Below are 22,849 nucleotides of genomic sequence, written 5' to 3' on the forward strand. Positions count from 1 at the left end.
TCACAGGGGACTGGAGATGGCACATCCCGGTTCAGCCGCCCAAAAGGCTTGAGCTGCCTCCATTCTCTCCCAAGGAGCCAGAGCCGCACCATGTGCTGACTGCTAGGGTGGCTGGCCGGCCAGGCCGCCTCCTGCTGGCACTTTGGGGGGACAGGGACAGGAAAGTCTTGAACCCCTGGGAGGTTGCATGCCATGGTGGGAGGGAACAGATGCTCAGGTGGCTGTGGGTGAGGTCACGTGCTGGGGTCTGGTGGGCAGTGGGCCGGCCTCCTGGGCTTCCTTCCTGCCGGCGACATCACCCCTCCACATGCATCCCCCATCCCTGCCCCTTACCCCTCCCTCCAGCTCACTACTGGCCCATTGCTCGTCTGTCTTTATTGATTCGGGGGAAAACTGGAGGGGGCTGGAGGGCCACGACACAAAGCGGGACCAGCACCGTCAGCCAAGCGCAGAGCAGCGTGCAGGAGGAACCGCTCCCGGAAGCCGCCTTGGCTCCCAGAGACGGTGTGGTGGTGACAGCGGAGGGCGTCCCCGTGCGTCCCCGTGCACGCAACCCATCGGCCCCTAGGCGCAGAGGGCAGAAGGGAGTCCCACTCCTGCCCCAATGCCGTGCGCCACACCCACACATCTCGAACTTTCCGACAGAGGCCATCCCGGGGTCCTGGGGGTGGGGAAAGAGGTCTGGGAGGGGCCACCCATGGGAAGGGGATCCAGAAGTCAACGCACTCGGCCACAGCGTCTGCCTAGGGGGAGAGGGACAGAGAAGCACAGGGAAAGAGACGGTCGGTGGGGGCCCCAGCCTGCCCCACACCTCCCGCTCCCAGCCAAGGCTCTCAGCAACAGGGCCCACTGGGTCTCGGCAGCAGGCGCCTCGTAGATCCTCCTGGTCCCCTCGGCCCCCAGCCCCCACTGGCCTCTATCATCTGCTTCTCCTCCTTCATCTCCTTCCTATCGGCTCCTTCCCCTCTGCCTCCACTGTCTGCCCCTCTGCTCTGTGGGGTCCGCCCTGCTTAGTTCTTGGGCACACGGAGCCCACCCCCCTTCCAAGTTCACTCGAGAGTCAGCTCCCAGCAGGTACAGGGCCCACACTCGCACACCTGGGCATCACCACTTGGGGGGCTGGCCAGACTGGAGGCCAGGGTGGCTGTGGCGGGCCACCCTCCGCTCCGACGCGTCCTCGCCCTCAGGGCTCTGGCCCAGCTTGCGGATGTGGCGCAGGAAGGAGGTGGCATTGAACGCTCGCTGTGGGGAGAGAGGGGTGTCAGGCCACGCCCCGGCCATGGCCCCAAGACTTTGAGGACCACAGAGGCCACTGGCAGCCCAGGAGAGCCCCCTGAGGGGCGGGGATGGGGGGCAGCCTCGAGCCGGGTCCACAGACCCGTCCCCACACTGACCTTCCAGTGGGTCCGGGCAAAATTCTTCTGGATCTGCTCACTGACTGAGCCCAGTATGTCCTTGTCAAAGGCCGCATCCCCCGAGATCCTAGGGCGAGGCCAAGGCTCAGTGGGGAAGGCTCTGAGGGCATGGTCCCTCTGGCCCCGGGACAGGCCAGCCCGGGTCCCACTTACCAGAGATGCCGTAAAGCCTGCTGGCAGGTGAACCTCTTCTGGGGGTCTCGCTCCAGAAGGTGCCGAATGAAGTCTTTGGCTGGAGTGGGGAGGTCGGGTCAGCCCAGCCCGTCCACACTCCCTCCATCACCCCCCACTCCCGGAGCTCGGGGCCAGCTTCAAGTTCACCTGATTCTGAGATGTCATCCCAAAAGGGAGAGTCAAACTCGTAGCTGGCCCTCAGGATCTGGCTGAAGAGTTCAGGGTCGCTCTCGTCGTAGAAGGGGGGGTACCCACACAGCCTGGCGCCCACACATGGATCACCCGGCTGCCCAGCCCCCCCCCCAACCCAGCAGAGAGCAGGCAGGCCGAAGAGGAGCCTTCCCAGGGGTCACTCACAGGATGTAGGAGATGACACCCAGGGCCCACACATCCACAGCCTTCCCGTAGGGTTTCTGCTCCAAGAGCTCCGGGGCTGGGGGTCAGAGACAGAGGGACGCGCGCCCGCACGCCCACACGCCATGCCCTCAGTGCTGCCGGGCCCGACCTGCCGAACCCCAGGAATGACCCGACACCTCCCCTGCGCCCGGTACATGGCTCCCCGCGGTGCCCCCCACCACCCCCAGTCTCCACCCCCCTACAAGCCTCAGAGTGCCCCCCTCACTGACCCACATATCCCGGGGTCCCACAGGCAGTGCCCAGCATGTTGCCAGCCTGGATTTTAGAGAGGCCAAAGTCGGAGACCATGATTTTGGAGTCCTCAAAGGGCGTGGCATAGAGGAGGTTTTCAGGCTGTGACACACCAAAGAAAGGGCCAGGTCAGCCCTGGCGCGGCTCCTGGTGCAGGGCACCGTCCAGTCCCCCAGACCCTTGGTGCACAGGGAGGCTGGGCAAGGCCCCGGCGGACAGCCAGAGGGGAGGCACCTTGAGGTCTCGATGCACGATGCCCAGGCTGTGCAGGTAGGAGACGGCCCCGAGGACCTGGCCCACCAGGTGGCTGGCGTCCTTCTCTGTGTAGGAGCCACGCTCCATGATGCGGTCAAACAGCTCGCCCCCTGTCACCCTGGGGGGAGTGCGGGCTCAAGGAATCCAGAGCCATCGGGCCCCCCCCCCCCGCCCCAGCCGCAGCCGCCCCAGCCTGCCCCTGCCCTCCTCACAGCTCCATGGCCAGGTAGAGGTGGGAAGGGCTCTCGTGGACGTCCTCCAGAGCCACGATGTTGGGGTGGCTGACCCTGCAATGGCAAGAGACGGGCCCTAATGGGCCACGACGACCCCCACTGGGCCCCTCAGCGTCCAGGAGGGCTTTGTCCTGCCCCTAGCGGCGCACTGGGAAAGCCTTCCTCTGCCTTCTCTTCCTCCCTCCTCTGCCTGCCTTCCCTACCACAGGCGACTCCTGGCCTGTCCAGCAAGGCAGAGCCCCAGGCCGGGTGTTCCTGGGGCCCGCAGGAAAGGCAGGGCGCTCTCCCCAGCCCCCCTGCCCCACCCGCACACGACGGCACTGGCCTTGAGCCCCCCGCAGCGTGGCCAGGTTCTGGCTCGCACCTGCGGAGCACTGCGATCTCGTTCTCCACCAGGGCCTCCTTGCCTCGGAGGGCCTTCTTGGGGATGCACTTGAGGGCAACAAGGTGTGAGGAGCCCCGCTCCTGGGCCAGCATCACCTCAGAGAAGGCGCCCCTGAGGCGGAGAGGGGGAGGGGGAAGGCAAAGAGGAGGAAAGGAGGGGGAGGGGTGGGGAAGGTCCCCCCAGTCGCACGCCACCCATCCGGCCCCCACTCTCGCACAGGCACGGACACACACACAGCACATCCATTGACACACACACACTCACGAGCCGAGCTTCTCCCGGATCTCATAGACGCTGCTGATGTCTTCCGTCTGTTTCTTGAGCAGCAGCATGTCTGCGGGGGGTCGGGGAGAGATGGAGGGAGGCCCCCTGGGCGAAGCCACTCTCAGCTACCTGCTGAGAAACACGGAAACCACCCCCAGCCCGGATACATCTTTCCCCTCCCCCACCGCCCGGGTCCGCACTCCCAGGTGGGCGACTCCCAGCGAGGCCACCGCATCCACTCCTCCCCTCCCAGATACGAGGCCGCCATCCGGTGGCCCCCACCCTGGCACCCCGACGGCGATCAGCACCCAGACACCCCCTCTGTCTCCGCACAAGCGAGTCAGCCGCGATCGGCCTCCTTCCAGAAGGCTCCGAACACCCCCCACCCCATTCCCTCCAGGCCCACCACCGTCCACAGCGCCCACAGACGCCTCCCCCCATACCCCCAGGCCTAGACCTGCCACCCACGGCCCGGCGCTCACAGGCACGCGCCACTCGGGCCACCAGCCCTTCTGAGATGCACCTGCGACCCCCGTGCCCAGCCGCCTGCCACTGCCACGGCCACCCACGCGGCCGCCCAAGCGCAGCCTGCCCTGGGCGCCTCAGGGCGGGAGGGATTCGGCAGCCTCGGCCTCCCACGTTCCGAGCTGCGTGGGCCGCGCCAGGCTTGACAGGTGTGCGCGGGGACGGGCGGGGGCTGCGGCGACGGTGGCCGGGAATCCCACGCACCCCCGCCCGCGCGCGTCCGCGCTGGGGAGCGCCGGGTGCGGACCTGGAGCCGAAACCGCAGCGTTGCCTCGCGCAGTGGCCGCTGCGCCGAGCCCCCCGCCCGCGCCCAGCCGGACCCGCCCCCTCCGCGCGCGCCCCCGCCGGCCGCCGGCGACCGAGCCGGAGATGGCCGAGCGCGGCGTCGGCGCTGCAGGGCGCCTTGTAAGGCAATCGGCGGGTGCGGGCGGACACCGCCTCCCCTCATGCACATTCATGCCAGCTCCTGCCGGCTCCTTTCCCTAGGGGGCCTGACTGGGCTGGCCCCAGGGCCTTTGCACCACCGCTGTGCTCCATCCGGGTGTCTCTTCACCCACCTGTTGACACGGCTCTCTGCCTGCCTTGAGGTCTTTTCCCTGGGTCCAGCCCTGCTCCTGGCATTTCTGTCACCCTGGCCTGAGCTCCCCCATCAGCACTCCCCACTGGGCTCCTTCTGGCTCCTTCGGCCTCTAACCCCATCCTTCCCCCTGGGCTCCTTCTGGCTCCTGCCTCTAATCCCATCCTTCCCCCCCTCCTACCCACGTCTCTTTCCCCTGAGCAGCTAGAGCATTTCCTATATTGAAACCACTTCCCCCGGCCTCCAGACCCTCCCACAGCTCTCCATGTCACCAGGAGTTGAAGCACAAGTCCTTAGAGCGGCCTGAGGGCTCTGCATGATCAGTGCTCCTTCCCTCTCATTGCCCTGGCCCCTTTTCACCCACTTTCCCCCTTGCTCAACTAGCTCTAACCAACTCCAACCACACTGGCTTCCCAACTGGCCCTCAAACACACCACGCATGCACCTGCCTCAGGGCCTTTGCACCTGCCCCCACGGCTTTTGCACTCACTGCCTCTCTGCCTGGCATGCCCTTCACTCAGTTACCTGCTTGGCTTGCTCCCTCACTCTATCAAGTCTCAGCTCCAGGTTCACCTCCTCAAACAGGCCTGCCCTGCCCACCCAGCCCCGTCTCTAGTACATCACCAGGCCTGCCCTGTCTTCAGAAGCTCTGTCATTGCAACCCCACCTTCCCTGCCTTGTCTTCCCCATCAGTACCTCCACTCCCAGAAATGGTCTCTGCCCACCCAGCTGAGGGAAACGCGAGACTGAACTCAATCCTTCATCCCGACCGTGAGTGGATTCTTCCCATCCCATCCCGTCATGGCTCTGGCCCTCCTCCTAGGGGGTCTAGGCCCGCCAGGGATGGGGGAACAGGTGTCCTGGCTGTTGACAGTTGCACATCCAGATGGGCCAGTGCCGCAGGGCCTTCATGGAGTCCCAGGGCCCAAGGACAGCTCTCTCCGCAGGGGTCTGTGGGCCCTGGTGGGACACAAGGTCTTGTAAGAGGATCCGCAGGACAGGAAGAGGTTTTTCAAAATCATCTTTCCAGAACTCAGCCCCCACGTGTCTCTGTTCAAAACTTGGCAAGTCTGAGAGGGTCCCTCTGGTTCCTGTTCCCAACCACCTTTCCCGGTCATCCCCCCAGTTCACTCAAGAAGGTTCCAGAGGCCCTGCCTTACCTGCTTGTCTAATCATAAGAAATGGAATTTAGGGGGTGTCTGGGTGGCTCAGTCATTAAGCATCTCCCTTCTGCTTGGGTCATGATCTCAGGGTCCTGGGTTCGAGTCCTGCATCGGGCTTCCCACTCAGTTGGGAGTCTGCTTGAGATTCTCTCTCCCCCTCTCCTTCTGCCCCTCCTTTCTCTCTCTCTCTCAAATAGATAAATAAATAAACAAACCAACCAACAAACAAACCTAAAAAAAACCAACAACAACAACAAAACCGTGTGGCCCATCCAGACAGGGGTAGTGCTCTGAGCCAGAAGAAAAGGACGAATCTTGAATATATACTGCAAACTGCTATGGGAAAGCAGGCACTCTGAAAACAACTACACGGTGCACGAGGCCCTTTATACGCCATTCCAGAAAAGGCAAAACTGTAGATGGGGTAAACAGATGGACAGTTGCCGGGGGCTTGAGAGAGGGGGTAATGTCTGACTCCGGGAAGCCCAGGAGACATTCAGGGCCGTGAGGCTTCTCTGTGCAGAGCTGTGACGGGGGAGACCCTGGATAAATCACAACCCAGAGAAGCAAACAGCAGGAAGAGCAGAGCCTAACATCTGCAAAGGTAAAAATAATCCTTTAGGAAACTGGGGGATCTCAGGAAGGAAGGCCGACCAGGCGCAAACAGTCTAGGTGTATGGCAAACATATGACGGCGCTCCACTGAGGGGGGCCAGGGCAAAGGGGCCAGTGATCGCGAGGGGTGGTCTCGGAATTGTTAACTCTAGTTGACAACGTTGTTCCCCGCAAGGGAACAGTTAACAATTCCGAAACCACTCTGCGTGCCCACTGGAATTAAACAATTAAGTAAATGGAAGGCAGATGCTGGGAGCCCGCTTTCTCACTGTTTGAGTGGGGTGGTGCTGGAATGATCCGCGTGGTGATGGGTCAGAGCCGGAGACATCCGTTGGAACTGAGGATGTTTACCTTAACATACAGATGCTTGTGTATACACAAAATGTGTATATGGAATGTGTACTGGAGACGCACAGACTGTATCTAACTATATATTATATTTACCAATTTGTTACATATGTAGACATAATCTATAGGTATGTTTATAGGTATGTGTTAGGATACACATAAATTTCCTTGCTCCATCAGCAAAGAGAGCCTAGAAGCAGTAACACGCCGGCAACAATGAGCACAGGAGAGCCAAGACCATGGTTTCTAACAGCTTTCTCTTATAAAGGGCTCCTCGGAGAAATGGCTCAGTCTAGGGCTGGGACACGAAATATACAGGATGAGCGGGGAGCAGTTTATAATGCCAGAAAGTAAGGAAGGGAAGTGTGCTCCTCGCGCTCGCTCTCTCTCCTCTCTTGCTGTCACACACAGAGCCCACGGGAAGAGCGCCCCCGCCATCAAAGATGGGACAATTTGAGCAACATAATAAAGTAGTACTGGGTAGCAATACAAAGTACAAAATAAATTTCGGGGCACCGGGATGGCTCAGTGGGTTAAGCCTCTGCCTTCAGCTCAGGTCGTGATCCCAGGGTCCTGGGATTGAGTCCCGCATCCCTTTGGGCTCTCTGCTCAGCGGGGAGCCTGCTTCCCCCTCTCTGCCTGCCTCTCTGCCTACTTGTGATCTCTGTCTAATGAATAAATAAAATCTTTAAAATAAATAAATAAAATAAACTTCAGCTATTATAAATAAATGATCCAATAAATAAATGGGAGGGGGAGAAACAAACTCTGTGCAGAAAATTCCAAATAATTTACTCTTCAAGTGTGGGCTGCACAGAATGACTTCCTTCCAGAAAGGATAGATCGGCAAGGCAGAGATTCAGTTGAAAGTGGAGATAACCCAAGACCAAACGTGACTCCAGCCAGGTGACCGAGGTCGACGTGCACAGTGGTGAGTCACGTGGAGAGCAGGGAGCCTGGCTAGGATGTGACGGGCAAGGACATTAGGGGTAAGCTGAAGAAAACCGACTTAAGACTATGGACTTTGGTTAATCACAAGGTGCAGTACGGGTTGATTATTGTAACAGAGTATGCGTAGGGGCACCGGGCTGCAGGGGCACCTGGCTCAAGAGTCCCCAAGACAGAGAAATGGGTGTCTGTGAAACAGGAAAGCAGTTTATTTGGGGGAGGCCAACACCAGGAAGAGAGCAGACTAGCATCTCAGAGACGCTTTCCAAAATGCCAAAAATACTTCCAGGTTTATGTAAGGAAAATGCGGGGCAAAGGTGAGTGGGTACCAGCCGATGGGCAGTGGACGTCAAGCTGCCGGAGTCAGTTCTGGGCGGAGCCTCCCTGGCTCCGGGCAGTCCCTCCGCCGGAGGGGATAGTTTCCGTTGCCAAGTGAGGAAGATTTGCCCGCAGGGTCTTCCGCCTGAGTCAAGAGAAGGGCTGGAAAGAAGGACCCAGCCAGCCACCCTGAGGTCAGAACCGAAGCAGCCGAAGCCCTCTTTCATGTAGTCGCGCGTGGGTTGGAGGGAGAAGCTGCGCTCACCTGTGTGCAGGCCTGGAGGGCCAGGTTGCCCCTCCCGGGTGCTGGGGACTCTCCCAAGCCTCCAGTCCCCAGCCCTGGGGATGGTCTCAAGCCACTCTCTGGTCCCCAGCGGTTGCGAGCACACGGCCCTTCCCTTTGTCCCCAGCTACTTCTAATGCCAAAGCTCCTTGGGCCCCCAGCCTAGCTCCAGCTGCCAAGGTCCTCCAGGGCTAACAGGGCTAACAGGCCACCCCAGGGCAGCGTGTCCTCCCCTCCATGCACCCACTCAGCCGCCCCCCCCCCCAACCCGGGCCATGGAGACCCCGTGAGCCCCGCAGCCTCCCTGAACCATGACAGCCTTCTGCTCACACTCCCTTCCTGCCCTCCTCCCAGCTCTCTCCTTCTCCCCTCCCCCTCGTCCAACCCCAGCGTAACCTGGCTCTGAGGGGGGCCCTCCTTGCCTTCTGCTGGGGGAGGAGCCGCCTTAGGGAGAGGCTCCGCCCACTCCCCCCCCCCCACCTCAGAGGGCAGGGAACACCAGACCCTGGCAGGCAGCCTCCTGGCCCTCACCACCCCACTTACCCGGGGAGGGGAGGGTGGCAAGACGGACCTCTGCAAAGCCCGGAGAACCCACGGGGGGCCGAAGATGCCTCTGCGCTTGACGGCCTCTGGCGGTCAGCGTTCCGTGGGCGCTGCCCCAGGACTGGAGCCCTCTTCACCAGCTCAGACACCGCCAGAGGCTGCTTGGGTCAGCACACCAGAGGCCAGAGTTCCGGCTCCCAGCTCCCACTTTGGACACCTTCTGCAATTCATCCCAGCCAGAGGCGAGGCTGGGTCCGTGAACTTCGAGCCGCGCAGAAGCCCAGCTCGCCTTGGCCGCCTGTGGGAGGCAGCGCGGCTCCGGTGACGATGCGAGCCCCCCACCCCGCCCCCGCCTGCTGCCTCGCCTCCTGGGACAGGTGGCATCATTACCTGCTGGAGGAAGACTGGAGTGGGGGGGGGGAGGTGCAGCCCTGCCAAGTCTGGTCTGGGGGCCTATTGTACCCGCCAGATATGGAGGCCTGTATGTGTCTAGAGACACCCCGTGAAGGCCCCCCTGGAGCGGTGGGGGCCTCGGTCCTAGGAGTCCTGGAGCTCACACGGGCCATTCTCAGCCTCCAGTCCAGCCACCCCCATTCCCAGCAGCCTCTGACCCCACAGAGGCAGCAGTAGCCTCCCTCCAGGGGCAGCTGCTTCACAGTTCTGCCACCGGCCTTTGAACCTGCCTCCCCTCCCAGGGGAAAGAAGAGTCCCCACCCTTGGCTCCCGAAGGCGCTTTTCTCCCTCGGCACTCCCTGCAATTAATCCACTTTTCCAAAGTGCCCCCGCCTGCCCACGTCCTTCTCCAGCTGCGGCCTTCTCTCCCCACCACGCTCCTTGGATGAGCAAGATCTTAAAGTCTTGAAAGCGTTGGTGACACCGGCCACGTCCTCACTTCCCCCTGCTCCTCGGGGCCGGGTGTGACCTCCACCCGCCCGAACCGCCCCGCCCCGCCCCGACCGGGGACCAGACCCTCAGCCTACTTCCTGGGCTCCTCTTCCCTCGCAACGTGCAGAGGTTCCCCTCTGCGGTTCCCTGCGGTTCCCCTTTGTCCTTGTTCCCCAGGTGGCCCCCCCTTTTCCAGGCCATCTAGGGGTCACGTACTTCTCCGTGGCCTCTGTCAGACCAGCCTCTCCCTGAGACCAGGCCAGAGAAAACTCTAGTTAGAGTCTTCCGAGGAACAGTGCAGCCCTGCCACCCTGAGGGTCCCCACGCCCCCTGCGTCTCTACCCACCTTAAGCCCCGGCCACCCTGCGGGTCTCCCACAAAGGCCCCCAGGGCCTCCTCCAACAGTCCTGGGTGGAGATGCTGCCCCTCCCTCACCCAGCAGGCTCAATCTGGCTCGAGCCAGAATTGCTTTTCTTCCTAAAGCCGCCGGATGGCTGAGGGTTTAGCTTAACGGGATGAGCCATCTGGGGACCACAGCCCGGTGATCAAAGTCTGGGACTGGTTGGGGGTTGGGGGTTCACTTCACATCCACACCAGGACAGTGACCCCTTCCTTCCCCATCCCATGGCTACTCTTGGCTCTCCCGTGCTGCTGGTGGGGAAGCTGCTGAACACCCGTGCTAGGGAGGCCAGACCGGCCCTGGGAAGAGAAACTCTGCAGGTGGGGAGCTGGGGCCTCCCCGCTGAGGCCTTAGGGGGAGGGTCTGTGCTCCTGACCGGCACCAGGGGGCAGACTTCCCCTGCTGGTGCCAGTATGTCCTGCAAGTCTGGCAGGAGGCTGGAGCGGCAAGGGTCCCTACCACCCCTCCTTGGGGACCAAGTGTAGCTTTGCCAGGCAGTTTTGTCTCTGGCCACCAAGGACATCCATTGAGACCTGTCACCCCAGAGCTGGGCCCCCGACATCCAGCTTCCAGGGTTCCTTCGCGGAATGCCAGGAGGAGGCAGGGGGTTGCCTCTGGCAAAATCTCCCTCCCACCCCCAGCACACCTGGAGGTTCAGCCTCTCCTTTGCCTGCCAGCTGAGTGCAATCCCTGCCCCTTTGGTGCAGGAAGCCGGGAAGCTGTAGGCCTTGGTACCCAACACTGGCACAGGGACCTCGCTGGGAGTCGGGAGAAGGGTCAGGGAGACGGCAGGGACTGGAAGGACAGAGAAGTCGATAGGGGGGCCCAAGGCGGGTGGAAGGCAGCCAGGGCAGTGGCTTTGCTAGAACCATATAGGTTAGGAGGGGCGGTCTGGGCGGTGGCCAGGCCCAGGTGAAGCTGCCGTCAGGCCCAGCGCAGTCCCTGGGGAGGTGGTACCCGCTGGGCGGCCCAGGTAGCAGCCATTCTGCTTCCCGCTGGAGTGGTGTCTCCTCCTCGGGAGGAGGGAAGGAGGAGGTGGGCGGAGTGACGGGGAGGGCGGGACGAGGGGGAGGGGGACCAGCCCGGTCGTGGGGGTGGGGCGACAGTGACATCACCCTGGAGTCGGTTCTTAAGCAGCAGCGGAGCGAACTGGGGAAGAGAGGGACGGACGGAGCGCGGTGGCGAGTCGCTGAGCCCGCTGGGGCCGGAGAGCGGCTAGAGCCGCCGCCGCCGCCGGGAAGGAGTGGCAAGCGCGCCCGGGCCATCGTCGTCGTCGTCGTCGCCGCCACCGCCGCTGCAACCGCCACCGCCGCCGGAGCAGCGGGCGAGCCGGGCCGGGCCGGGGGGCGCGGGCCGCAGGCCCCTGCTCCGGCCGCCGCTTGCAGACCGTGGGCGACCGATGCCGCCCGCGCCCCGCTAGATTGAATCTCGGGCCCGGCGAGCCGCCGCCGCCGCCGCCGCCGCGGGCAGGAGTCTCGGGAGCCGCCGCCGCCGCCGCCCGGCCGGGCCCCGCCGCCGCCCGCGCGCCCCCGGGCCCCCGACACACATGAGATTCTTCAGGCTCACTTTCAAGTGCTTCGTGGACTGCTTCTGACCGCGCCGCCCCGCCTCCCCGACCCCCGGCCCGGCCGCCCCCCGGCCCCCGGCGGGCCCGCGCCTTCGGGCCCCCCCCCCCCGCGCCACCGGCGCCCCCCCCCCCCCGCCCCTCCGCCCGCCGCCGCGAGCCGCCGCGCCCCCCGGCCCGGCCGTGCGGCCCGCTGGGGCCATGGCGAAGAAGAGCGCCGAGAACGGCATCTACAGCGTGTCCGGCGACGAGAAGAAGGGCGCCCTGATCGCGTCCGGGCCCGACGGGGCCCCGGCCAAGAGCGACGGCCCCGCGGGCCTGGGGGCGCCTGGCGGCCGCCTGGCCGTGCCACCGCGTGAGACCTGGACGCGCCAGATGGACTTCATCATGTCGTGCGTGGGCTTCGCCGTGGGCCTGGGCAACGTGTGGCGCTTCCCCTACCTGTGCTACAAGAACGGCGGAGGTGAGCGCCCCCGCCCCGTCCGCGCTCTGTCCGGACCGGGACCCCCCACCCCACCCCCCAACCCCGCCGTCGGCCAGTCCCCCTGGGGCGAAGGGCCGAAGTCCGGGGTACTGGGTGCGGGAAGCCGCCCCTCGCTGGACGCTGCCGCCCGGTGGCCTAGGCTGGCGGTCTCCACCCCCCTAGCCGGTCATGTGCCTGGCAGGGTGTGGGGGGAGGGGGCCAGCGAGCCTGCCGCTGAAGCCCCAGCACGGCCTCCCCCCCAGACTCCGGCGGCAGGAGTCCCGGAGCGATTGGTCCCTGAGGTAGGAAGGCGAGGCCTGCCCCCCAGGGTGGCTCCCAGAGGTGAGGAGCCCAGGCTGCCCCCGCTGGTCAGGCACACAAGTGGCACATTGTGTGGGGCCCCCACGTGTGCACACACGAACACACACACACACAATGGGCTACTCTGTCCCTCCTCCTGCCCTCTCCTCTCCTCTCCTCTCCTCTCCTCCCCTCCTCTCCCCTCCCTTCCTCTCTTCTCTTCCCCTCCCTCCCCTTCCCCTGCCCTCCCCTCCCCTTCCCCCCTTCCCTCCCCTCCCCTCCCCTCCCCTCCAGACTGGGCCTGGAACACTGGAACCTGAGCCAGGCTTGGGTAGCCTGCGGCCTGGGCCGCCCGGCGCCGCCGCTGGACACACTGCGCGCACACCCCATGCCCGCCTGCCCCAGCCCAGCCTAGCAACAGTGATAGGCACCCGTGTGTCCTGTGACTGCAAAGCACCACCGGGGTTGGGAGGAAGCCCTAGCAACTGGATGATGGGTGAGAAACTGAGTCCCAGAGCGAAGGCCTTGGCCCAAGGTCACACACAGGAAGGATGCTGGGACCAGGAGCCGGGCAAGCTGCAGCCAGACCCGACTTCGGAGCACTGCAAAGCTGGGCAAGGGCAACGGTAGTGGGTCTGGAGGGGAAATGGGAGGAGACGGGGGCTGCTGTTGCCCTGCTCCCCTTACTCCTCACCTCTGCTCTGCGGTCTCTTGCCCTGCCACGCGGGCCGCCTCCAGGGCCAGGCACACCAGAGCTGCTTGTACTGCACGTAGTCTCCCCTGTCCTTGATCACTGACATCTCCAGACACCCCCTGCGCTCCCTGGTAAAGGCTGTCCCCCACCCTCTTCTGCAGACCTTCACACTTGCAGGCACCTGGTGGGTGCTGGGGTGCAGGGAAAGCTGGGGGTCCCTGTCCTTGCCCAAGCCAGACAGCCCCCCAGGCCTGAGTGCCAGCCACGGCGCGCGCGCACGCACACGAATGCACTGTTCTTCCCTGTGCTGCCGAGCAAACAGGGAACTGCGACACAAGGGGGTATGTGTCCTCCACGCCTGTTAGGTCACCCCAGGTGACTGTGGGCCCAGAACCCTTGTGGGTATAGGCCCCCCCCCCAACCCAGGAAACGGAGCTGTAAGGACCCAGGGACCACCACAGCCCTCCCGACACTCTAGCCCCCTCCTCTCAAGGCTGTTCACCTCGCGCCTCTGAGTCAGTGGCCGCCTCTGCACTGATTCACCCAGTGGGAAGTTCTGATGGGCCCCGAGCTGGCCCCACCCTCGCCTCCCCAGGGGCCAGCCGGGGGGGGGGGGCTGCAGGGCTGCCCTGTGTGAGTGCCCACCCCAGGATTCCTCCCGCAGGTGTATTCCTTATTCCTTACGTCCTGATCGCTCTGGTTGGAGGAATCCCCATTTTCTTCTTGGAGATCTCGCTGGGCCAGTTCATGAAGGCCGGCAGCATCAACGTCTGGAACATCTGCCCCCTGTTCAAAGGTGAGCACCCCAGGCTGGTCCCCCACCCCCTCCTCCTACGAGGGCAAAGCTGCCACCCACTTAAGAAATACTGTCCTGTCCTGGCACCAGGCCGGGGTCCCACTGGTGTCCCCCCAAGTCGAGGGGAAATCTGGAGGGCCTGCAGACCACCCCGTCACCTTGGGCAGATGTGGACTGGAGTCAGGGGTTGGCCTCTCCACTGAGGCCAGCGCACGCAGGCCCAGCAGGCCCCCAGGGGCTGAGCGGAGGGCGTGAGAGCTGAGAGCACGAGACACCGCCCCGCGCCTGCTCCCGAAGGCCAGAGGGCCAGCCTCAGGAGCTTGGATGGGAGCCATGGAGGTCAGGGTTCGAAGGGAAGAACTATCGGCAAAGATCACTTCAGAGCTGCTCCTGCGTGTGGGTAGTGTGCCCCCAGTCTCTTCAGGCCTTAGGAGGGACCCTGAAGAAGCCGGGGCTCAGAAGCAGAGTGACGGGCCAAGGGTGCCCGCTGAGAGGGGGACTGTCTCCCATATGGCCCCAGGTCACCAGAAAGTCCCCAGGTGCTGAGTACTGGAGGCCACCGGGGACCCAGGTGGAGGTTTGGCCCTCTTTCAACCGTCCATGGTGGCAGTGGGACCCAAGAGAAGGGGACGGGTGTGTGAGGCTAGGGAATACACGGACGTTCAGGCTCCAGCTGGGGCAAGGGGGGAGGGCTGCAGGGAGGTGCAGGTGAAGACTGGGCAGTGTCCCGGCATTGGGACACTCACACAGGGGAGGGTCCGGGGTGCTCTCTGCACCTGCTATCCTCCGGCTCCCCACCATCCTGCCGTCAGATCTCTGGAGCCTTCTCTGAGCCTGGGAGGGTGGCTAGACGGTGGGGAGTGGCTGGAGAAGAGACGGCGCGGAAGACCCCTCTCCTTCCCAGGCCTGGGCTATGCCTCCATGGTCATCGTCTTCTACTGTAACACCTACTACATCATGGTGCTGGCCTGGGGCTTCTACTACCTGGTCAAGTCCTTCACCACCACGCTGCCCTGGGCCACCTGCGGCCATTCCTGGAACACCCCCGACTGTGTGGAGATCTTCCGCCATGAAGACTGTGCCAATGCCAGCCTGGCCAACCTCACATGTGACCAGCTTGCTGACCGCCGGTCCCCTGTCATCGAGTTCTGGGAGTGAGTCAGGCGCCTCCGGGCCAAGCTCTGCCCATCCCTGTCTCTGGGCGGCACACAGGGCTCGAGTTTGCACGTCTGGGGGGTCGGGGAGGGGAGCAGCCCCAGGGACTCGAGCAGGGGTCACCCCAGGCCCTGCCTGTCTTCAGGGAGTCCCCAGTAGGTCTCTAGAGGAGCTGGAACGGATGGGCCTTGCTCCACCATTTCTCAGGACTGCATTGTGCCTGCCAGTGAGGGCGGGGGGGGGGGGGGGGGGGCTGTCCGTGCAGGCTGAGGGTGCCCTGGGGCCCGGCTACCAGCCCTCCCGCCTCTGGCCAGGGGCTCCTGGGCTGCAGGCTCACAAGGGGCAGTACCTCCAGGCCTCTAGGACACAGGCTAGGGTGGGGCCCGGGTGCCCAGGAGGGTTCCACCACCTGGGCCCCACCCGGACCCGAGGGCGGCAGGGCGGGGAGCGACACCCCTGGGGCAGCTCCCGGTCACTTAACCCTCTGCTGGCCCAGCACTCACGGGCTCTCCCTCCCCCAGGAACAAAGTCTTGCGGCTCTCCGGGGGGCTGGAGGTGCCAGGGGCCCTCAACTGGGAGGTGACCCTGTGTCTGCTGGCCTGCTGGGTGCTCGTCTACTTCTGCGTCTGGAAGGGGGTCAAGTCCACAGGAAAGGTACGGCCGGAGGCCCGCAGGGCTGGGGGTGACGGCCGGGCTGGGGGCCGCACGGCCGTGGTGGGGCACGGGGGAGAGAAGGGCGGGCTCTGCCAAGGACCACCGCTGCAGCGGGAGGGGGTCAGAGCACGTGGCAGGTTCTTGAATCCAGACTGCTCCATTCCCGCCCATGCCTGGACCGTCCTCCTTGCCCTCCAGACTCTCCCGCCCATGCCAGGATCGTCCCCCTCCCCACTTTCGAATTCTTCCACCCGTGCCCCTCCCTGTCCCTCCAGACTCCCCCGCCCCTCCAGACTCCCCCGCCCATGCCCGGAGCGTCCTTCCCCCATACCTCCAAACTCCCCCGCCCAGGCCTGGATCGACCTCCCTGCCCCTCCAGACTCCTCCGCCCAGGCCTGGATTGTCCCCCTCCCCACCTCCAAATTCCTCCACCTGTGCTTGGATGGTCCTCCCTGTCCCTCCAGACTCCCCCGCCCACGCCCGGAGCGTCCTTCCCCCCACACCTCCTCCCTCCTGAGGTGGGGAGAAGCCCAGGCAGCCGCTGCCCCTTGCCTGTGTGTCGGGTCATCGCCGACTGCCCCTGCCCCGCTTTCTCTCTCTCCCTCACTCCCTTGTGACGGCCCTGGTTGGGGGAGGGGGGGCACCCAGGCTGTGGCTCTCCCTTCCCTGCGTGTCCTGCTCTGCTCAGTGTGGACAGGGGGCAGAAGTCACGGGGGCCCGTGTTGCTCTCTGGCCGGCGGGGTCTAGCCCCGACTACCAGACTCGGCCTCTCTGCGGAGTGACGTGCTGTCGGGGGTGTGAGACCTGTCCCCCCCGCTGCTGTCCCGCTCCCTGCCTCTCCCCTCTGTCTGCCACTGACCTGTGCCGGCCGTGGAGTTGCTCCCACTCCAGCCGGGGCGCGGAGCTTCCTCGGGGAGGAGCCGAGGCTTTGAGGAGCAGAAGGGGGCTGCTGGCTGACCCTCTCGGCTTCGGGGCAGACCGCCATCGAGGGGGCAGTGTGGCCCACTTGGCCATCCTGCCGGGCTGGGGGCCCCGAGGGCCCCTCTGAGCCACCTGCCCCCCCCAGATCGTGTACTTCACCGCTACATTCCCCTACGTGGTCCTCGTTGTGCTCCTGGTGCGTGGGGTGCTGCTGCCCGGCGCCTTGGACGGCATCATCTACTATCTCAAGCCTGACTGGTCGAAGCTGGGGTCCCCTCAGGTGAGGGCGAGGTGTGGGGGAGTGAGGTAAGGGGGTGGGGCAGGCCGCAGGGCCCTCTCACATCCTTCCTTGGCCGGCCTGCGCGCAGGTGTGGATAGATGCCGGGACCCAGATTTTCTTCTCCTATGCCATCGGCCTGGGGGCCCTGACGGCGCTGGGCAGCTACAACCGTTTCAACAACAACTGTTACAAGTAGGTGCCCCCCACACCCCTGCCCCCCTCCGCCCCGCCCGAGGGCGGCAGGCAGCCTGACCAGCGCGCACTGCCCCTCTGCCCCCAGGGACGCCATCATCCTGGCTCTCATCAACAGCGGGACCAGCTTCTTCGCTGGCTTCGTGGTCTTCTCCATCTTGGGCTTCATGGCTGCAGAGCAGGGTGTACACATCTCCAAGGTGGCGGAGTCAGGTAAAGACCCGCCCCCCCCCCCAGCCCGGCGGCTGCCGGCCCTCCAGCCCACCGTGCTCGCAGACACAAGCGCCGGGGAACATCCTGGGAGCTGGAAGAAACGGTCCCCGAACTTGCGCGTCCCTCTGGGCCAGAGGGAGGCCCAGCTGTTCTGGCGGGCGGGCTCACAGCTGGAGCCTCGTGGACCAGGCCCCACGGAGCCTGGAGCTCCTGTCCACCCGGCCCCAGGGCCTTGGCGTAGGCGGCTCCCATCTGTAAGGCCAACACTCACAGGGACCTGTGACCGCAGTAGCAGCTGGAATCAGAGGCTGGGAGTCCACGTCAGACGACCCACCCTTAGGGGGTCCAGTGACACCCACCAACACCTTGACCCGAGGCAGGGTCTTCGGTCACGAGATGCTCTGGCGTCCTCCATCCCTTTGGGAGGGGGGGGACGAGGAAGGCCCGATGACCGTGGAACGCGGGTGGGGCACACCCATGTCTGAACCCTGCCCCTTCCTCTTCAGGGCCAGGCCTGGCCTTCATCGCCTACCCCCGGGCCGTCACGCTGATGCCTGTGGCCCCGCTCTGGGCTGCCCTGTTTTTCTTCATGCTGCTGCTGCTCGGCCTGGACAGCCAGGTTTGCCGGGGGTGACAGAATGCGGGGGGGAGATGGGGGGCACTGGGGGAGGGGAGCTGGCCGGCGGGGAGGGGGGAGGGGCGTGGCCTCAGCGCCTGGCCACAGTTTGTAGGTGTGGAAGGCTTCATCACTGGCCTGCTCGACCTCCTCCCGGCCTCCTACTACTTCCGTTTCCAAAGGGAGATCTCTGTGGCCCTCTGCTGTGCCCTCTGCTTTGTCATCGATCTCTCCATGGTGACCGATGTGAGTGGGGGCGGGGTGGGGTCTCTCCCTCCCCCCCCCCCCCCCCCCGCCCCCGCGGCTTCCACCTGCCGCTTCCCCTGACCTGGCTCTGTCCGCAGGGCGGGATGTATGTCTTCCAGCTGTTTGACTACTACTCGGCCAGCGGCACGACCCTGCTCTGGCAGGCCTTTTGGGAGTGCGTGGTGGTGGCCTGGGTGTATGGTAGGTCTGCGGGGCGGGGGGGGGGGGGGGGGGGGGGGGGGGCGTGGCCTGCAGGGGAGGTGGGGTCTCTAGCTCCAGCCCTCGTGCCCCACCTGCCCCAGGAGCAGACAGGTTCATGGATGACGTGGCCTGCATGATCGGGTACCGACCTTGCCCCTGGATGAAATGGTGCTGGTCCTTCTTCACCCCACTGGTCTGCATGGTAAGGGTCGGGGGAGGAGGCTGGGCAGGGGGAGGGACGCCACGGGCCCTCCGCCGGCTAAGAGCCGGGGTTCTCACCCGCAGGGCATCTTCACCTTCAACGTGGTGTACTACAAGCCGCTGGTCTACAACAACACCTACGTGTACCCATGGTGGGGCGAGGCCGTGGGCTGGGGCTTCGCGCTCTCCTCCATGCTGTGTGTGCCCCTCCACCTCCTGGGCTGCCTCCTCCGAGCCAAGGGGACCATGGCTGAGGTCAGTCGCCCGTCCCACCTCTCCCTTATAGCACTCCCCACCTCGCACGGGCTCAAGGCATTCTGTCCCACGTGCCCGTTCTCCCGCCGCTAGGACGGACAGGTGTTGGGAGTTTCCGGGGCCAGCTCCCGGTGCCCGGGGGGTAGTTGTGTGGAAGGAAGGCAGACCCTCCAGGGCCTAAGGTCACTGTGGGCAGAGGACCAGTCTGTCCCTTGCCTCTCACCCCTTTCCCTGGTACAGAGAGGGGGGTGTGTGGTCAGTACCCACGGAGGAGGGCCCTTGGTCCCCAACCGGTGGCGGGAAGTGGACAGAGAACTGAGGGCTAGCATGGGCGCCTCCCCCTCCCCTCCCCTGGCGATGGCCCGGGGACTCAACGTGTCCCTCTCCCCTGCAGCGCTGGCACCAGCTGACGCAGCCTGTGTGGGGCCTCCACCACTTGGAGTATAGAGCTCAGGACTCGGATGTCAGGGGCCTGACCACCCTGACCCCAGTGTCTGAGAGCAGCAAGGTGGTGGTAGTGGAGAGCGTCATGTGACAGGCGCCCTGGCTCCCATCACCAGCTCACCCTCTTGTAGCCATAGCAGCCCCTGCTTCAGCCCCCCCACCCCTCCGGGGGGCTTGCCTTTCCCTGACACTTCTGGGGTCTGCCGGGGGGGGGGGGGGAAGGAAGCACCATGAGTGCTAACTAAAATAACTTTTTTTCCATTTTTAATAAAACGCCAAAAATACCACAACCCACCAAAAATAGATGCCTCCCCCCCACCCCCCAACGGAGCTGGTACGCACGCTGCTTCCCAGGCCCTGCTGACCGCACCCCCCCCCACCCCCCACCCCCCGGCTCCCGTGCCTGCCGCAGCTGTGTCTCCTCCAGCCCCAGCACGCCTGCCCCTCCGGGCTCTGCCCGACGCTCCCTCGGGCGGCCCATCCACCCCAGAGGCGGCAGTGGCAGCTGGGGGACCAGGACAGGAGAGCCGAGGCGGCCACTTCGGCTGGGCTCCACCCCTCTCCCCGTCCCTCTTCTAGAAGCTTAGAGAGCCAGCCAGCAACGGGACTTCCGGTCCCCGCGCCAGTTGCCACCAATATCAGTTGTGTGAGCTTGTGTACGAATGCATGTGTGCGCGAGTATGTAGGGTGAACCTGGATCTCTTAGCCAAGGTCACTACCAGGTGTAAACTGTGCCTGTGGGCGAACGAGGCTTGTATTTTGCACATTTTATAAAAACTTGAGGAAAGAGATTCCTGCTTGTATATTTCTAAAGAGAAAACAGCCCGACGTCCCAACTCTCCCTGCCACTCCTGGTCCCTCTGAGCGCCCCCTTAGTCCCCTGCCCCAGCCAAGGAGTGTGAATTTATAAATCTAATTTTCATAGGCAAAAGCTTCAAGCTGTTGAGCGTGCGAGTCTGCCGTGTGGGTGTGCGTGTGGGGCCCGGTGGGTGTGCATGTGCGGCCCCAGGCCCCAGAGCAGGGTGGACAGAGTGCGTGGCGGCGGGGGCCCTTCCAGGAGCATCCCCCCCCACCCCCTCTGCCCGCGAGCTGGCAGGGTGAGAGATGCAGCGACATGACCCCCGGGGGACCTGGGGCCCCTCGCCCGGCATGCTCGGGCTCGCCTGTGCCCCGCCTCCCCCCTCGGCCTGGGTTGGGCACGACTGCAGGGATCCGAGGTGGGCACCGGCCAGGGAGGGCCTGCGCCCAGGCACGGCTCCCACCTACAAGCTTAAAGCGGATGCACTTCCCGCATCTCAAGTCTTCCATTAGCAGCTTTAATTAACCCACGTGTGTGTCACGTCCGATCCCGAGATGGCCGAGTGGACCCTAGAAAGGCTTCCCCCATGCCGCCCCATTGTGGGTCGGAGAGGTGGGCCTGGGTGAGGGCGGGGGTCCAGCGGGGACATTCTTACTGTGCTAAAAAGCCACTGCAAACATAGCAATAAAAACATGTCATTTTCCAAAGCTGGCTCCTGAGCCACCTCTGCTTGTGGGGGGGGGGGGGGGGCAGTGGAGGGAGGGGGTGGGAGGCATCCCCACCTTGAGCTGCTTCCTCGGGCAGGTGTTCTGAGGATCCCCGCGCCCAGCGCTGTTACCAGGACCTGGGAGCAGAGCAGGTCCCGGAGCTGGCAGAGCACCTCTTCCCCACACACCCGGTACATGGGGAGAGGAGCGAAGAGAGCAGGGCAGGTGGGTGGGAAGTCACGGGTGCTGAGACTCCTGAAGGGTGCCCAAATGCTGCAGGGAACAGGTAAGCTCCAAGGTGCAAGCCACGCAGGGCAGGTGAGCAGGAGTTCAGGACGGCCAGCGAGAAGGCTGCAGCAGGACCCAGGGAGGCAGACAGCAGTGGGATTGGGGCGCCGGCCACGCAGGGCCCAAGTGAATCTTCAGATGAGGGACCTAATCTGAACCCAGGTGGAGCCTATGACCTGTGCATGGCTGGGATGTGGGTTTCAGAGAGGAGTCGGGGGACCCTGAGCTCCTGGGCACCAGGAGGGGCGGCACTGGCAGGCCCTGAGCCCAGGAAGACGGGAGAGGGGGTGTGAAGGGGGTGTGTGTGTGGCAGCTGACTGACGGCCCCCTGTGCCAGAGGGATCACCTCGCGGGAAATGTCTAGACATAGGGTGGACAAGGAGTCTGCAGTTCCAGAAAGAGTCTGGACTGGAGAAAACAGGTTCTCAGCCATGAACATGGGTCTGAAAGCCCGGAGCCTGCATGAGCTCACGGAGGGCAGCCAAGAGCCCCGCCCAGACAACAAGCCCTGGGGCCCTGGGACCTTCAGGAAGAGAGAAGGAGCAGCCAGAGGGCTGAGAGGGACCCCAAGAGGGCAGGTGCAGGGTGACCTCCCGGTTCGGGAAGGGCCGCACGTACGCACGCACCGGGGCAGGAGGTGGTCAGGGAAGAGGGAGCGAGGGACTCCGTGGGGGCTGCCGCCGGTCAAGAGACAGGAGGCCCCAGAAGGCTCACTGCACTCGGCAATGAGCTTCCTGGAGACCCGCACAGGAGAGGTTCCGGTGCAGGGGTGCGTGCCAGAGCTTGACTGGGTGGCATTAAGAAAAAAGAGGTAGGCGCAACCCAAGCATTCACTGGAGGAGGAAATGGGTAACAAAATGTGGCCTATCCCATGTCGTCTTTGTTAAAAAGGAAAGAAATGGGGAACCCGGCTGGCTCAGCTGCAAGAACCTGTGACTTGATCTGGGTCTCATGAGTTCAAGCCTCATGCTGGGTGCAGAAATTGCTTAAATAAGTAAAAGCTTTAAAGAAAAGGAAACTCTTGAGCCCTGCTACAACGTGGCAGAGCCTCAAAGCAGACACAAACACCACAGAAGGCTGCTTCTGGGGAGCACACAGAGTGGCCGCATCCAGAGGGCAGGACAGTGGGTCAAGGCGTGCGAGCCCGGCGCTCACTCTGGATGCCAGCCTGGGGGGTGGGGGGAGTCCCGGCTCGCTGCCCCCTGCAGTCCCTCCCAGGACAGTCCCTGCGCTCTAGCAAGGCACAGCCCTTTTCCTGAGGAGGGGCGTTAGCCCTCAACCAGACAGCCAAGGGTGGGCCATGCTCTGAGGGTCACCACTAACCAGGAAGGGGGGGGGGGCAGGTCCCCACAGAACTTGGAAAGGAGCACTGTCTGAGCAGGCCCGACTGCAGTGCAAGCCGGGCCTGTGCAGGCACGTGGAGGCACCTCCCAGCGGGACACGCAGGCTGGGCCCCGGGCCCCTCACACCGTGCCCCGCCCTGTTGAGTCCCCCAGCGAGAATCCCTGCCTCCGTGCCCAGAGAATGGAGTCTGCAGCCGAGGGTCGCCCCCGAGGCCCGCTCTCCTCCCGCACCCTGGGCGCACCCAAGTCCTTACCATCTCTACTCCCCCAGCTACCGCCACACCCTGGCTCAGGACCTCGGGACCTCTTGCCAAATAGCCTCCGAGCCCCCTGCCGCAATGCTACCAGACTCAGAAAACATCAACATCATAAAAAGAGATGTGGACAGAGGCTGGACTGCTTGGCTGGAGCCCTGAGAGCAGTGGGCAGTCACCATTTACTCTGGAATCTGCCTCTGAGGAAGGGGCTTAGAACGTGGGGTCTGGCCGCCTAGTGGGAGACAGGTAAGGAAAGCAGCCAGCCCAGGACTTGGTGTGCAC

General features: G+C 64.2%; 2 protein-coding genes and 1 long non-coding RNA gene across 13 annotated transcripts; 1 reads left to right on the forward strand and 2 right to left on the reverse strand.

Annotated features, from left to right (window-relative positions):
- Positions 1–238: 238 nt before the first annotated feature.
- PNCK (pregnancy up-regulated nonubiquitous CaM kinase) lies at positions 239–4,236 on the reverse strand. 10 transcript variants are annotated; one of them, XM_045994495.1, is made up of 12 exons: positions 3,375–3,807; positions 3,090–3,221; positions 2,705–2,779; positions 2,472–2,610; positions 2,216–2,339; positions 1,947–2,022; positions 1,737–1,849; positions 1,569–1,647; positions 1,395–1,482; positions 1,098–1,242; positions 727–743; positions 239–564 (listed from the first exon to the last, which is right to left on the reverse strand). In XM_045994495.1, the coding sequence occupies exons 1-10, from the start codon at positions 3,440–3,442 to the stop codon at positions 1,105–1,107; spliced, it is 1,032 nt and encodes a 343-aa protein (XP_045850451.1). In that variant the 5' UTR covers positions 3,443–3,807; the 3' UTR covers positions 239–564; positions 727–743; positions 1,098–1,104. The 10 variants fall into 10 exon arrangements, with proteins under 10 accessions (XP_045850451.1, XP_045850450.1, XP_045850452.1 ...); XM_045994497.1 differs by adding an exon at positions 3,898–3,915 and having other exon boundaries at positions 242–743; positions 3,375–3,444; XM_045994493.1 differs by adding an exon at positions 3,857–3,875 and having other exon boundaries at positions 243–743; positions 3,375–3,444.
- Positions 4,237–7,740: 3,504 nt separating this feature from the next.
- On the reverse strand, positions 7,741–9,696 carry LOC123934410. The gene is made up of 3 exons (XR_006816793.1): positions 9,084–9,696; positions 8,722–8,991; positions 7,741–8,029 (listed from the first exon to the last, which is right to left on the reverse strand). It is a non-coding gene; the product is annotated as an uncharacterized LOC123934410 (long non-coding RNA).
- A 1,972-nt stretch (positions 9,697–11,668) lies between these two features.
- SLC6A8 (solute carrier family 6 member 8) lies at positions 11,669–22,813 on the forward strand. Of its 2 annotated transcripts, none has more exons than XM_045995485.1 (13): positions 11,669–12,005; positions 13,664–13,795; positions 14,700–14,949; positions 15,472–15,604; positions 16,671–16,805; positions 16,894–16,997; positions 17,086–17,210; positions 17,717–17,829; positions 17,935–18,072; positions 18,171–18,273; positions 18,375–18,475; positions 18,559–18,729; positions 22,582–22,813. In XM_045995485.1, the coding sequence occupies exons 1-13, from the start codon at positions 11,744–11,746 to the stop codon at positions 22,801–22,803; spliced, it is 1,989 nt and encodes a 662-aa protein (XP_045851441.1). In that variant the 5' UTR covers positions 11,669–11,743; the 3' UTR covers positions 22,804–22,813. The 2 variants fall into 2 exon arrangements, with proteins under 2 accessions (XP_045851441.1, XP_045851442.1); XM_045995486.1 differs by lacking the exon at positions 22,582–22,813 and adding an exon at positions 19,124–20,680.
- Positions 22,814–22,849: the final 36 nt, after the last annotated feature.

The sequence above is a fragment of the Meles meles genome, chromosome X, assembly GCF_922984935.1.
Source record: "Meles meles chromosome X, mMelMel3.1 paternal haplotype, whole genome shotgun sequence".
Lineage (NCBI taxonomy): Eukaryota > Metazoa > Chordata > Mammalia > Carnivora > Mustelidae > Meles > Meles meles.